Raw genomic sequence first — 12,411 nt, forward strand, 5'->3', positions numbered from 1 at the left:
CTTCCCACGGAGGAAAAAAGAACGTAGATCCGGCTCATTTACCAAGCGAGAAAAAAACATATCCCACCGCCACAAGCAGAAGCAGTGCGCGGACGCGTGCCGCTTTGTGATCAAGACATCCGTTTTAAACCCTCGCGTTAATGAGAAATATAAAGCAAGAAATTAATACATGTGTAGCACACGATATACGGAGCGGATATTGTGGAAATTTCAAACGGCCTCTGTTTTAAAGCGACATTCACGCTGAAGAGCGGAAGGATATGAATGTGAGAATGTAGGCGGTTACTTCTCCCTGTCAGAGCGGTCACGTGCGCGCGCGGTGTTGGTACATTGTTTCGTTCATTGCAGAACGGCGGTCTCCCCCCCCCCCCGGCACCCCTTGTAGAGCCAAGGACTAATTCACGGAACAGGTAACCTATATTTCAGTGCACCCGGGTTAGTATTTGACAAATAAAATTACCCCCACTAAACATCATTTTCTGCAGTTTTGGAAATTACGAATGTTTAAGTATTTTAATGTTTCAGTGTATTCTGATTACATCATTCTTTGATGATCTTAACACGATATTTCAGACCAGCACTGCGTAGTTTAATTAGTTATTGAGAAATCACACAGATTGGCTTGACCTTCACATTAACTTGAACTCTATTAATATACGTATTTATTTGTGGTTCAATAATTAGCAATAATAGAGATTTTATGGGAAAGGCCATTAGACCTTATATAGCATTGCGCCACCTGTTGTACCAAGTATGAACACTACACCATCAATTCTTTAAATTAAAAGCAATGAATTACTAATTGTTATTTTTGTATTATGTTAGAGGCTTAATAATCATTGCATCTGGAAAAATAAAAGGAATACGCAATGCCAAACCTCTGTATAGGGCTATATGTGACATCAAACCCAAAGGTTAGTTTAAACTCACTGGATCTATGGAAATAGGCGAGTGTGTTCTGTTCGGTCTTCCTTCAGGGGCTTCTATTATAGATTCTCGTTTCCTGGGAAAATCCACGCTTATCTTGTTGTACAGACTCACATGTTCATGATTTGGCACCACGACTGCAGTTTGCAGATTTAAATAGGGTTACCTGGAACCTGGATCTGATGCTCTCATCCGCACTAAATATGATTGGAAATCCTTTAAATCCATTTGGGAAACCCTCGTATTGGGGGGACACTCATCCATCATCTTATACAGTTGCTCTCGCATTTTGGCGAATAATGTTCTATCTAGGCCACTAATGTTCTAGGCCACATTACGCATGCGCCTTGGCCATGACCTTGTACAAGTTTATTTTGCTCCTTGTCTCGAAGATGGAAAATTCCACTACAATGAATTTTCACAGTTAGTTAGTTACCACAACCATTAGCTGAAGTCATATTTGCATAATCAGCTATTTGCCGGATGGTGCCATCTGGTTTCTGACGAATGTGCCGGTGACCATCGGATGGCGCTAGTGTCACTATAGCTTGCCGTTGTGCATAACTTTGAACTCGGGTTACCCCATCAATGTGACTTTTGTCCTTGTTTCAGAGTACAGAAAGCAAGCTGTACATACACTCACATACTGTGAGATGCATTTAAAATGCAACCACGTGGTCATGATTGTGTAACTACAGAACAAATATTTGAATAAAAAGACAAAAATTACATTATACTGCATTATCAGTCAAATAAAGCAATTTTAATAACTGATGTCATTGTATTAACACAATACATTTAAAACAATAAATATAGTAGAATTTCCCCAATATAATCCAATCCCTTTTGGGGGAATAAATCTTTAAAACATTTTATGCAAATATATTGTACTTTTGGATACATACAACATAGTGAAATTCTTTCTGTATTTAGCTATATTTTAAACCGTTAGAACACTTCTCTGATATAAAGAGTTCATTTAGATTCCAACTCATTCCCAAGCTTCAAAAGCATACAAGGCACATTTCTAATAATTTTATCTCTTTAGGATAGGCAATCACTTGGTCCGGTTTAAGGCACATTAGTTACAATATCACAGTTGAGAAATATCTACCTACATTTACCGACTACCTGTCATGAATGAGTTATTCACAGGAAATCATAACCACTTTTGCTACCTGTTCCTAGATGGCCAGGCATAAAGTGTAGCTTTACCACATATTACTCCCAAACTGTGAACTTCTTAGGTTTTCAGTATGTTGGAATAATTGTTATGGTGGTCCTGATGGGTTGGGTTATATGTCATCACTGCTGTTTCTGCAGGGAATTGTAATAGTCAGTCAGGACCTTCCAGGCTTTTGGAGCCATGAAGCCATCAGGAGGATTCTCTCCACTGCGAGCCATCTTGCGCATCTTGGTCCCGGAAATAAACTCAAAGTCAGCATGCCTGAGAATCAGATGTATAATACAGTTTATGAAGTTCAGCTTCAACTGTATCTACTAGTTACCAGTATCATCCAATAAGAAGTCTCACCTGTCTTTGTCATAGAAGTCCATTCCCCTCTTGGTGGTATTGTAAGCGGCCACTCTAAACGGGATGATTTCCACAGATGTCAGTCCAGGGGCCATGGACAAAACTTTACCCCCATGAGATGGATCATACAGGTCCTCCCCTGACTCCGGATGTGGCATTCCAGCAGGATCACGACCCACGATGTAGAAGTTAGAACCGGCTATCATCCTTGCACGACAATGCCACTGGACCTAACAGAAACGCAATACAGATTGTTGAATAGTTGTGATGGTGGCACAGATGTGGAATGGTTATAAGATTAGGTAATTTTTTAGGAGCATAAAGTTACTTAATACTCTTAAATATCACATTCTGCTTACTTCAGTAGGTCCGGCATACATCATGGGTGAGGGAAAGATGGCCACGATGGTGGATTCTGGGTCTAGAATGCCCTCCTCTAACACTGCTGCATGCTGTTTCATCCTCCAGTCCAGAGGCACATCATCATCTTTGGTCCAGCCACCCAAAGGATGCAAAAGCAACACAGGCCTTTGATATCCACGTTCCTCTAATCGGCGACGTGTGTCCGTCATCAGCAGAGCATGGCCATTGTGGACTGGGTTTCTCAGCTGAAAGGCGAACACGGCATCTGGAGAATAGTGGAATGGTAACCATGTTGGATAGGTTACGTAGTTTTTAATTAAAGATTAATGTTTTGATCACATTTTAAATGGACAGTTTACTCAAAAATGAAAATTCTATCATCATTCACTCACCCTCTGATGGTTCCAAACAGGTATAAATTTCTTTGTTGTGCTAAACACAAAGGATGATATTTGGAAGAATAGGTTGTAACCAAACAGATCTTATTCCCGATTGACTCCCTTTATTTATGATAATGAATGGGGGATGAGATCTGTTTGGTTACTGACATTCTTCCAAATATCTTCTTTTGCGTTTAGCAGAACAAAGAAATTTATACAGATTTGGAACAATCTGAGGATGTGTAAATAATGACAGAATTTGCGTTTTCATGTGAACTGTCCCTTTAAGAACATTTACGAACAAGTCATGAAATCAGTAGCAAAAGTCACACCCTGTGTTTTTGACTTACTATCTGGTATTTCCAGCTGTCATCTTCTAAACATGTTTTACCTGCTTTCATGTCCTTAAATCTCTGATTTAGTTCCCGTGGAGTGAGGCGGTATTGATCCAGCCCATCGTCCCATCTGATTCCCTCAAACACCTCCAGCTGACCCCCTACCAACCAATCGCCGCTTTCCATTACCATCTGGTAACAGGTGTAAGAAGGAATAAGAGTGTTGTATGTAAAACACATTTTATGTGATTAGAACAATATCCATCCAATTACCAATATGGAGAACAGTTTGTTGAATGTTAGTAGTGACCATGCACAAAATTTATGTTGTGTAAACAAGACATTAAGGAAAGCGGCAAGAATGTTGGTGTATGTCAATAGAAAACACAGGTGTGCCAATAAAATGTATCAGATCCGTCACAATATTGCTTTTATGGGAAAACCAGGACTAGTGAACTCTGATTTACAGTTTGGAGTTATCTTTATTGGGAAATTGGATCAGGAAGCATTATATATATTATATATAGCCAGAGAGATATGGCTTGCAATATGAGGGATGACACATTTTTTATAATTTTATAAGCACATTTACTTTAGTTTACCCAAGTTAATAATATACTCAATGGTTGAATGATAAAAAATCAAAAGGGATGGTGTGGCAAAATTTGGGTTTGTTATAACTTTTTCAAGTTAACGAGACATTTATTTTGACGGGTTGCCGCAAAGGATGTTTGACAGTTGCTTTTCTCACATGAAACAGTTCATGTCCATGCGTTCTCTCAAAGCTCCATGAGCACACGCAAAACAATTGCAGATTGCATGTTTTAACACCATCTGATTATTTAAAGTTATATAAATATAAAATATAAATATATAAAGTTATTCATGCAAATTTTTAATTTGTTAGCTGTTCGTTGCTACTTTCTGGTTAAAAAAATAATATTCAGTTTGGCAGAGACCGTTTTCGCTGCTTATGCGAATAAAACTCAACTCTGAGCAGAAAAGCGCTTATTATCATGCAACTTTTTCCCCATTGTCCAATCGAATTAATGGAGAGATTGACCTTCCGATGTGGTGACGGAACTTTACAGTTGCTTGAAACGTCTGGAGACTGCAACGATGAAGTAGAAACTTGTGTTGGCTGACGTGGGTTAACCGAGCAAAGTCAGAGCAAGTGCCCTCTGCTTGCACCTTTTTAAAGTTTCTGATAATATGACTGTTAACAGCAACTAGAGCGCTGTGCGCTGCTCATTTAAAAGAGTCAACCAAAATGGCAGCGCTTTTTCGAACATGAAAAGCACGTTATATGTTATCTCCCGCTAAGACACCCAAAGTTTTTTTTTGCTTGTGAGTCATGCCACTCGCCTAACGCCACGTGACTCCTGCTCTGTGCTTCAGCTCGTGCTGAATCATCAGTTCATAACTGTAGGGTCCGTTCCCGACTGAACTAAATTTATCCTAGAGATCCTTTTTCACACTATGCTACTTGAAGGGCCAGAACAATCGACATTGAGGGCCGGGTTCACTTTAAAGTCTTCATATTGTTTTGGTGGTTTGTGGCACATCTGTTATAAGATGAAAAGTATTTTCAAATACCTTTATGTATGGGTGCTTGGGGCAGGTTGTTCCCCATTGGCGAGCACATCGTTCTTCCTTTCGATGTGGAAAGAACTCTGGGTTTCGTAATATGGCGACACGTTTTCCTTGGTACTCCAGAGCCACAGCCACACTCCCATTTAAATGTTCTTTAATCTTCGTCGCAACAGGAAGAACAATGGGTATCGAGAGGTTGATGGTACCACCTGCGTTTAGGGTGAAACAACAAATTGAGGGTCTAAATCAATTGGCACTTTACCACTGCATGGTACCGTCAGGTTTAGTATGACTCGGCTCGGTACAGCTCACTTCACTTTGGCTTAATTTGCTTTTTTCACAGCAGTTAAGTACCGCTTCAAAGTGGTAGGGGATTATAAACTTATCGTCAGATGCAGGGCCTCTTACACACATGCACAAGACAGGAGATATATGGAGCATATCGATGGAGGATGGCAGCAAAACAAAATATTGCTCAAATACCAGAGAGTTTGGGAAATCTTACAGCAAAGAGCAAACAACAATCATTTGTATTGCTCGACGGCACATGGGGGTTAGCTAATGTAGCATTTAGCATTGGGCTAAGGGTCTCAATTTCATCTATATTACTGTCACGAAGCATATAACGAAATGCCAATATTAAGTATTAAAATGTGTATTCATGTGTTGCAAATCCAATGAGGCTCGTAATAATTCTCTCTGCCCAATCAGTGATCTGTGTGTAAACACGTCCCATTTTAGTACTGGTACAGTACGCTTGGAACGTCAACCGAGGTGGTAGAAAAAAAAGTATCAGGCACTAGGTACTGTGCCCAGTGGAAAAACCCCCAAAACTGAGCTGTACCGCGACATACCGTGCAGTACTATGCAGTGGAAAAGCAACAACAGAGGCATATACATTATAAATATATCAGGCATACTGTATATAGGCATATATAATGTCATTCATTGTATAATTATTTAAACAAAACTGTCATCTGCCTTCTTTAGCACATAATATTTATTTTGCATTTTTGTTACTTGATTTGTATGCTTAGCTACCTACTGATCAACACCTAGTAACAATGTGTATGTACATTGTTAAGATATACAGTGTAAATATTTCACTATAACCAACACTGTTTAACCAAACAACAAGACTAGGTTTCACAAGATAAACATTTCATTGCATCACTCCTTTTCATAAAATGCAGCTTCATCACTGACACTGGCAGTTTGATATATGAAACATTCTAGAATAACAATGCCGAGCTTGGCTCTGGCTTCTACTTCTGATATAAGTACAAACAATGGCATAAGAAAGACAAACACTGCTCTTATATCAAGTCCATTAACATGACTGACTGTTTGTTTGTTTTGAACCAAAATGAGGGAGAAGCTTGATGGACATTTACAGCATTATTGGAATCGTTCAGGGGAAAATAATAATTCTGACATCATTTAGCCACTGTGTTAAACCATCTGAAATTGAAGAGCTTGAATCAAATATGGCGACACACAATAATGTCCTATCTTATTGGTGAACAGTTTCTTTGAATTCTTGTCTGTGTTTTTACCATCCAGGAGGTTATTGAAGTGCAGAACCTGTAGGTATTCTCTCTCTGTCATAAAGCCTTTAAGAGGACTAGCCCAACCTTCAGCCAACACCTGCACCCACTGCAAGTCCAACTACACACAAGAAAATACAGAAAGCTGTGTTTATTAACCGAACAGCCATTATTGCATTCATGAAGACTCTTATTAGAAAGGGTTATTAATGGCCAAATTCTAAGTTTATAATGTCTCAAAATAATAACTGCAATGACATTAGCTTTTCAGGACAGTATTTGTCTTCTTGAGAGTCTTCGGAATAAATTTGCATTGTAATTAGGAAAAACAGCAGCAGCACACTGTTCGCAGTCTGATATTCCAGTTAGGTATCATCTTGGTTTAATTATTCTTTCATATTAATGAACACAACGTTAATGAACAAGATTTTGAACTGGTTCCTGGCGGTGAGGACTACTCGAGAACAGTGATGGTTACCTTTGTGATGTTGATAGCAGGAAGGGTGCTGGCCTCTGCCTGTGCCAGCTTGAGTCTGTTCTCAGGCACAAAGAGTTCATTAATCTCCTCAACAACTCCACTGGGAACGATGTTCTGAAAGAGAGACATCATAAAGAGTGTTTGATGAAAAAGGGAAAAACATATACATGCACTGCGTTTCAAAAGTTTCAAAGGGGATTGCAAATACCTATGTAAAATGCATAGGATAAAGCAATGTAAGTCGCTTTGGATAACAGCGTCTGCCAAATGCGTAAATGAAAATGTAAGAAGCTGGGTGATAAAATACCAATAGTACAGTTTCGCAAATTCTAGGCAAAGGGTATGAAGATGCTACCATATAAATCTAATTTTTGGATGCTTTTAGTGAAAACATATTTCAAATAGTTTCAAGTGTGTTATTCTGTAGTTTATGACTGTACGGTTATGCTAAAATGTAGGGGGAAAAAATGTTAAATGAGTAGGAGTTGTAAATATGAACGATTATATATTGCATCTGGTTATTTTTCAGTCTCATAAGGCCATTAGAGTTAGCAGAAGTTGCAAACTGTGATTTTTATTATTTGATATAAGTGATAAATGTGTTGTGATAAATATGAATATATGTGAATATAACAATCAGAACACTAGGAATGTTAAGCTGAATCTATATTCTTTCTATTCAAATTGTAAAACGTAAAATATACAATAACACTCCCTAATACTGTTTTGCCCTCAGAAATGTATTCATATTCAGGTATCTGACGAAGATTCCAACCTTGGACTTCTGACTCTGGGGTACTCAAAAGATAAACGCACATGTGTAATCTGGATGTGGAGATAGCACGTGCAGGTTGTTATTACCTGCTCCTTCAGCATGTCCACCACCTGCTGGATGCACTCATTCACCGTGAGCGTTTCCGTCTTCAGAATCAGTTCAGGAGCCTCTGGCTGCTCATACTGAGAATCTATACCTGTGAAGCCTGATAAAAGATTCAAGTATGAATGAAAAAACTGAATGAATGAGATTGGAAGAAGTCTAGTTTCTATTTCTTTTCCATTGAATATTGTGCAGTTTAGACTTTTAGCAAAAAGCAAATTACCTTTAATCTCTCCAGCTCTTGCTTTCTTGTAAAGCCCTTTAACGTCTCTGCTCTCACAGACTTCCAGAGGAGCATTGACAAACACCTCGAAAAAAGGCAAGCCTGCACTTTCAATGATGCGCCGGGCGTCTGCGCGGTCCTGGAGAAGCGTTATCCGTTTTATTGGAACATTATAAAAATAATATACTAAACATGCACTACGCAGTATGCTTGAGCAGTTAATAACTACAACATACTACAATTTGTTTAAATATCTGAAATGAAATAATTTTGAACCAATTTTACTACAGTATATCTGTGCTAATAATCTTGTTTGCTTGTTAGTGGTGGTGTCGTCGCTTACTTTGGTATACGGTGAGATGAAACTAGTGATGCAGACCAACCCTGCATCTGCAAACAGTTTGGCCACCTCTGCAATACGACGGACATTCTCCTCGCGATCCTCAGAACTGAAGCCCAGATTCTTATTGAGGCCGTGACGGATGTTATCCCCATCCAGAGAGTAGCAGGGAATACTGTGGGACACCAGATACTCCTCTAACGCAAAGCCCACCGTTGTTTTGCCAGCCCCCGACAAACCTACACACATGCACAGCAGACATGACAGTTTTAATCTTTTAAACAACATAAGGTTGTTAATGGAAGTATATAGTAGTACAAAATGTTTGACTTGTTGGTTTGAGGGTGTATATCTGTACTAGTGATGTTTGTTTCTTTTTGGGGCTGTTCAATGTATGCTATTGGATCTTATTACACGGCTCGTTGGAATGCTTGATTCTGATTGGCCAGTCGCGACATTTGCAGGTTCGTTATTTCCAGATAACAACCGCTCAAAACTAATAACACTCTGTAACCCTGACGCAGCAAATAATTTTAACAGTTTATGACAAATAAAATACAAATATGTATTTTAATAACACATATGTTATTATATTTACAAATGATTAAACCAAATTGCCTGTTCCTGACATTTGAACGTTGCTTCTTAACTTAAAAGCGAAAGTACTGCATTCAGTAAAAATGAGCTAATAAAATATTTCAAATTAACATGTCGTGTACAGTTTTTTTTCTCATGTGGCAAATAGCCGTTTAATGAGCTTCGCTTCACGTCAGGTCCTGATCACACAGTCGGGGCTTATTTCTGCTATAACATCCGGCTCCTTGTACATTATCCCTTACTTACCATTTATCTACTGTACATTTACAGATTAGGTTTTTTTCCTGCTAAATTAAATAAATAAAGATAAAGAATGTGCTCATACACACTGTATGTGCTTTACCTGTGAGCCAGACTGTGCATCCTCTGAAACCGGCTCTTGATCCAACAACCTGCCCTCTCTTACTCCGACTGACATGATGGGCCTGATAGATCACATTAGTGGACCTCTGCACATCCTACAGACATACACGACACATGCATACATATTAGTGGCGTGCACAGGGTGATGATGTCATAATGAGTGATTATTTATACTGGATGATGATGCCATAGCGAGTGGTGATGTCATAATGAGTGATTATTTATGCTGAATTATGATCCCATAGCGAGTGGTGATGTCATAATGAGTGAATATTCATACTGGATGATGATGCCATAGCGAGTTGTGATGTCATAATGAGTGATTCTTTATGCTGAATTATGATCCCATAGCGAGTGGTGATGTCATAATGATTGAATATTCATACTGGATGATGATGCCATAGCGAGTTGTGATGTCATAATGAGTGATTATTTATGCTGAATTATGATCCCATAGCGAGTGGTGATGTCATAATGAGTGAATATTCATACTGGATGATGAAGCCATAGCGAGTTGTGATGTCATATTGAATGATTATTTATGCTGAATTATGATCCCATAGCGAGTGGTGATGTTATAATGAGTGATTATTTATAATGGATGATGATGCCATAGTGAGTTGTGATGTCATAATGAGTGAATATTCATACTGGATGATGAAGCCATAGGGCAGGGGTGTCAAACTCAGTTAAGACCCCTTACACTGGACACTTTAACATGACCCACATGTTGATAATAGGATTTTGGACCCTTCGACACATCCTCCAGACTGGTTAATGTGGGTCAGTGAAAATGATCTGTTACTGTAGAACTGAAGAAATTTAGAATCAGTTCATAAAACTGTGGATCAGTGTGTGTGTGGGCATTGGTCATGAATTGGTTGTCTATGGGATTGAGCCAACAAAGTGGTCAGTGTGTAGCAGTTGTGATGATGTGGCTAATCTACCCCTCTCTCCCTTATACAGTACACACACACTTGTGTATTCCTCTAGCCTCAGTTCCCTGCAGACCCACTCAAGAAAAACTGAGGTGGAAAAATACTGGGTTTCTGCGGGCGAGCTGGGGGAAAACCAGCACTCATTTATAAACAGAGCACTATATTCATTAAAAAGGAGGGCATGTGTATCAGTGTTAGACAGGAGACACACTCTTACACGAGATCAAAATGTAAATGGTGACAGTGTCACATCAGAAGAAACTGGATAAATTATGTCATGCAGGAACTTTAAGCAGTCAGATCTTCACTCTAACACTGCCTTAAATGTATTTGTGGAGTGCTTAAAAAAACAGATTCATTCAGTACAAACCCATGGTTTCCACTGAATCCCAATGACAGACCACCCCTCACACACAGTAATTTCAATGTTTTCTCTGGCCAGTCGCAGTTTTATGAATGAACACTATGTGAAATTACTGGACTAAAGGAAAGCCTAACACAATATTGCCTAGATAAACTCTGAACACTAAACGGTATTCTTGTCAGGGAATGACTCTGGGTATTTTGATGGACAGATGCAGTGTTAAGAACTGTCAAGATTGTTTTACCTTTGAAAAGGATGTTATCCTTATGGTTTAAAGTTTTACATAAAGTTTAAACAGAGTGTTGCTGTGATATACTCAAAGTGCATGATAGTCTATCCCGTGATTTGTGGGCCTCAATAACAACTGAACTCTGATCTATGAAACAGATGAACTGACATGAACTCGAAAACAGATGCATGCATAATCTCACCTCACAACCTCAAATACACACAGATATACCCCGCAATTTTCCATCTTATTTGTACAGTTCTTGTCAACATTCTTTTGTATTGTCTCATAGTGTATTTATTCTATTATATTCCATTAAATAACTTTGAATTTTGATTTTTTTTAAAAAAGTTCATTTATGCTGATATGTCTAGTTTAACATTCACTTTCACCGGCGCTCTTGCACAATATACCCCCTCAAAAGAGTGAATGCGATTAAATAACAGTAGCCTACCTCATGATAAAACATAAACTTCAAAGTTTCAGACAACTTGCTGAGTTTTAAACAGCCTGTTTAACGCTAAAGAAACTCTCCAAATAGACCACCAGAAAATCAAATTTGTGCGTAAATCTTACCGGGTTTTGTGTTGAGTTTCCAGGCATCTTTCTCCGGTGGAGTGCGCTCGGCTCTGGAGGCGGGGCTAGCGGTGAGTGCAGGTGAAGTTTTTTAAGGCGGTTGAAGTGAAGATACGGAAAAAGACGCGCTTTTAAGAGCTTTCAGAGACACGTCGAATTCCCCTCGTCCCACCTCCAGATGAGGATCATCTGCATACTAGTGAATGGAGAGCAGTGTACGGGTGTGTGACATGTTATGGAGGAGGGATCAAGTGCTGGGTGCTCGAGGGCGTAAAAGTGGCCCTTGTTCCACATTCGTGTGTGGACGTCATATTTTTTCGTACAATAAGCTTAAACACTTAACAAAAAAGTGAAGATAACTTTACGAAAAGGTGTGTTAAAATTAGTTGACTACATTAGTTAACATTGACGTGTACAGCAATAATTCACCTGAGTTCATGTTATTTTCAACATTTACTAATACATATTTAAAAGTTGAGTACGTTGAAAAACTTCGGGAAAATTAAATGTTAGCTAATGTATTGTTGAGTAATGTTAACAAATGATACCTTAAAGTAGGCCATGGTTTTATATACAACTAAGCAGAAGCACAAGTTAAAAAAATATTCACCTCAAATGAACTATAGCCTACATTTAAACAATTATTGAAAAAACATTGCCTAGTACGCTTAAAATCTTAACATAGTCAAGATTCTTAAATCTTGAATTTGTAGGTATTATCAGTAGCATGCAAAATGAAAGACCACT

At 38.7% G+C, this 12,411-nt stretch overlaps 1 protein-coding gene and 1 long non-coding RNA gene across 2 annotated transcripts; one reads left to right on the forward strand and one right to left on the reverse strand.

Moving 5' to 3' along the window:
• Window positions 1–1,668: 1,668 nt before the first annotated feature.
• On the reverse strand, window positions 1,669–11,879 carry papss2a (3'-phosphoadenosine 5'-phosphosulfate synthase 2a). Its single transcript, XM_056767125.1, has 12 exons — window positions 11,665–11,879; window positions 9,538–9,652; window positions 8,601–8,836; window positions 8,258–8,396; window positions 8,019–8,137; window positions 7,158–7,271; window positions 6,689–6,800; window positions 5,136–5,341; window positions 3,596–3,731; window positions 2,821–3,089; window positions 2,462–2,691; window positions 1,669–2,374 (listed from the first exon to the last, which is right to left on the reverse strand). Exons 1-12 carry the CDS (start codon window positions 11,689–11,691, stop codon window positions 2,233–2,235), a joined length of 1,845 nt encoding a protein of 614 aa, XP_056623103.1. The 5' UTR covers window positions 11,692–11,879; the 3' UTR covers window positions 1,669–2,232.
• On the forward strand, window positions 2,972–3,962 carry LOC130436474 (uncharacterized). Its single transcript, XR_008909087.1, has 2 exons — window positions 2,972–3,107; window positions 3,627–3,962. It is a non-coding gene; the product is annotated as an uncharacterized LOC130436474 (long non-coding RNA).
• Window positions 11,880–12,411: the final 532 nt, after the last annotated feature.

The sequence above is a fragment of the Triplophysa dalaica genome, chromosome 15 (genome assembly GCF_015846415.1).
Source record: "Triplophysa dalaica isolate WHDGS20190420 chromosome 15, ASM1584641v1, whole genome shotgun sequence".
NCBI classification, from domain to species: domain Eukaryota; kingdom Metazoa; phylum Chordata; class Actinopteri; order Cypriniformes; family Nemacheilidae; genus Triplophysa; species Triplophysa dalaica.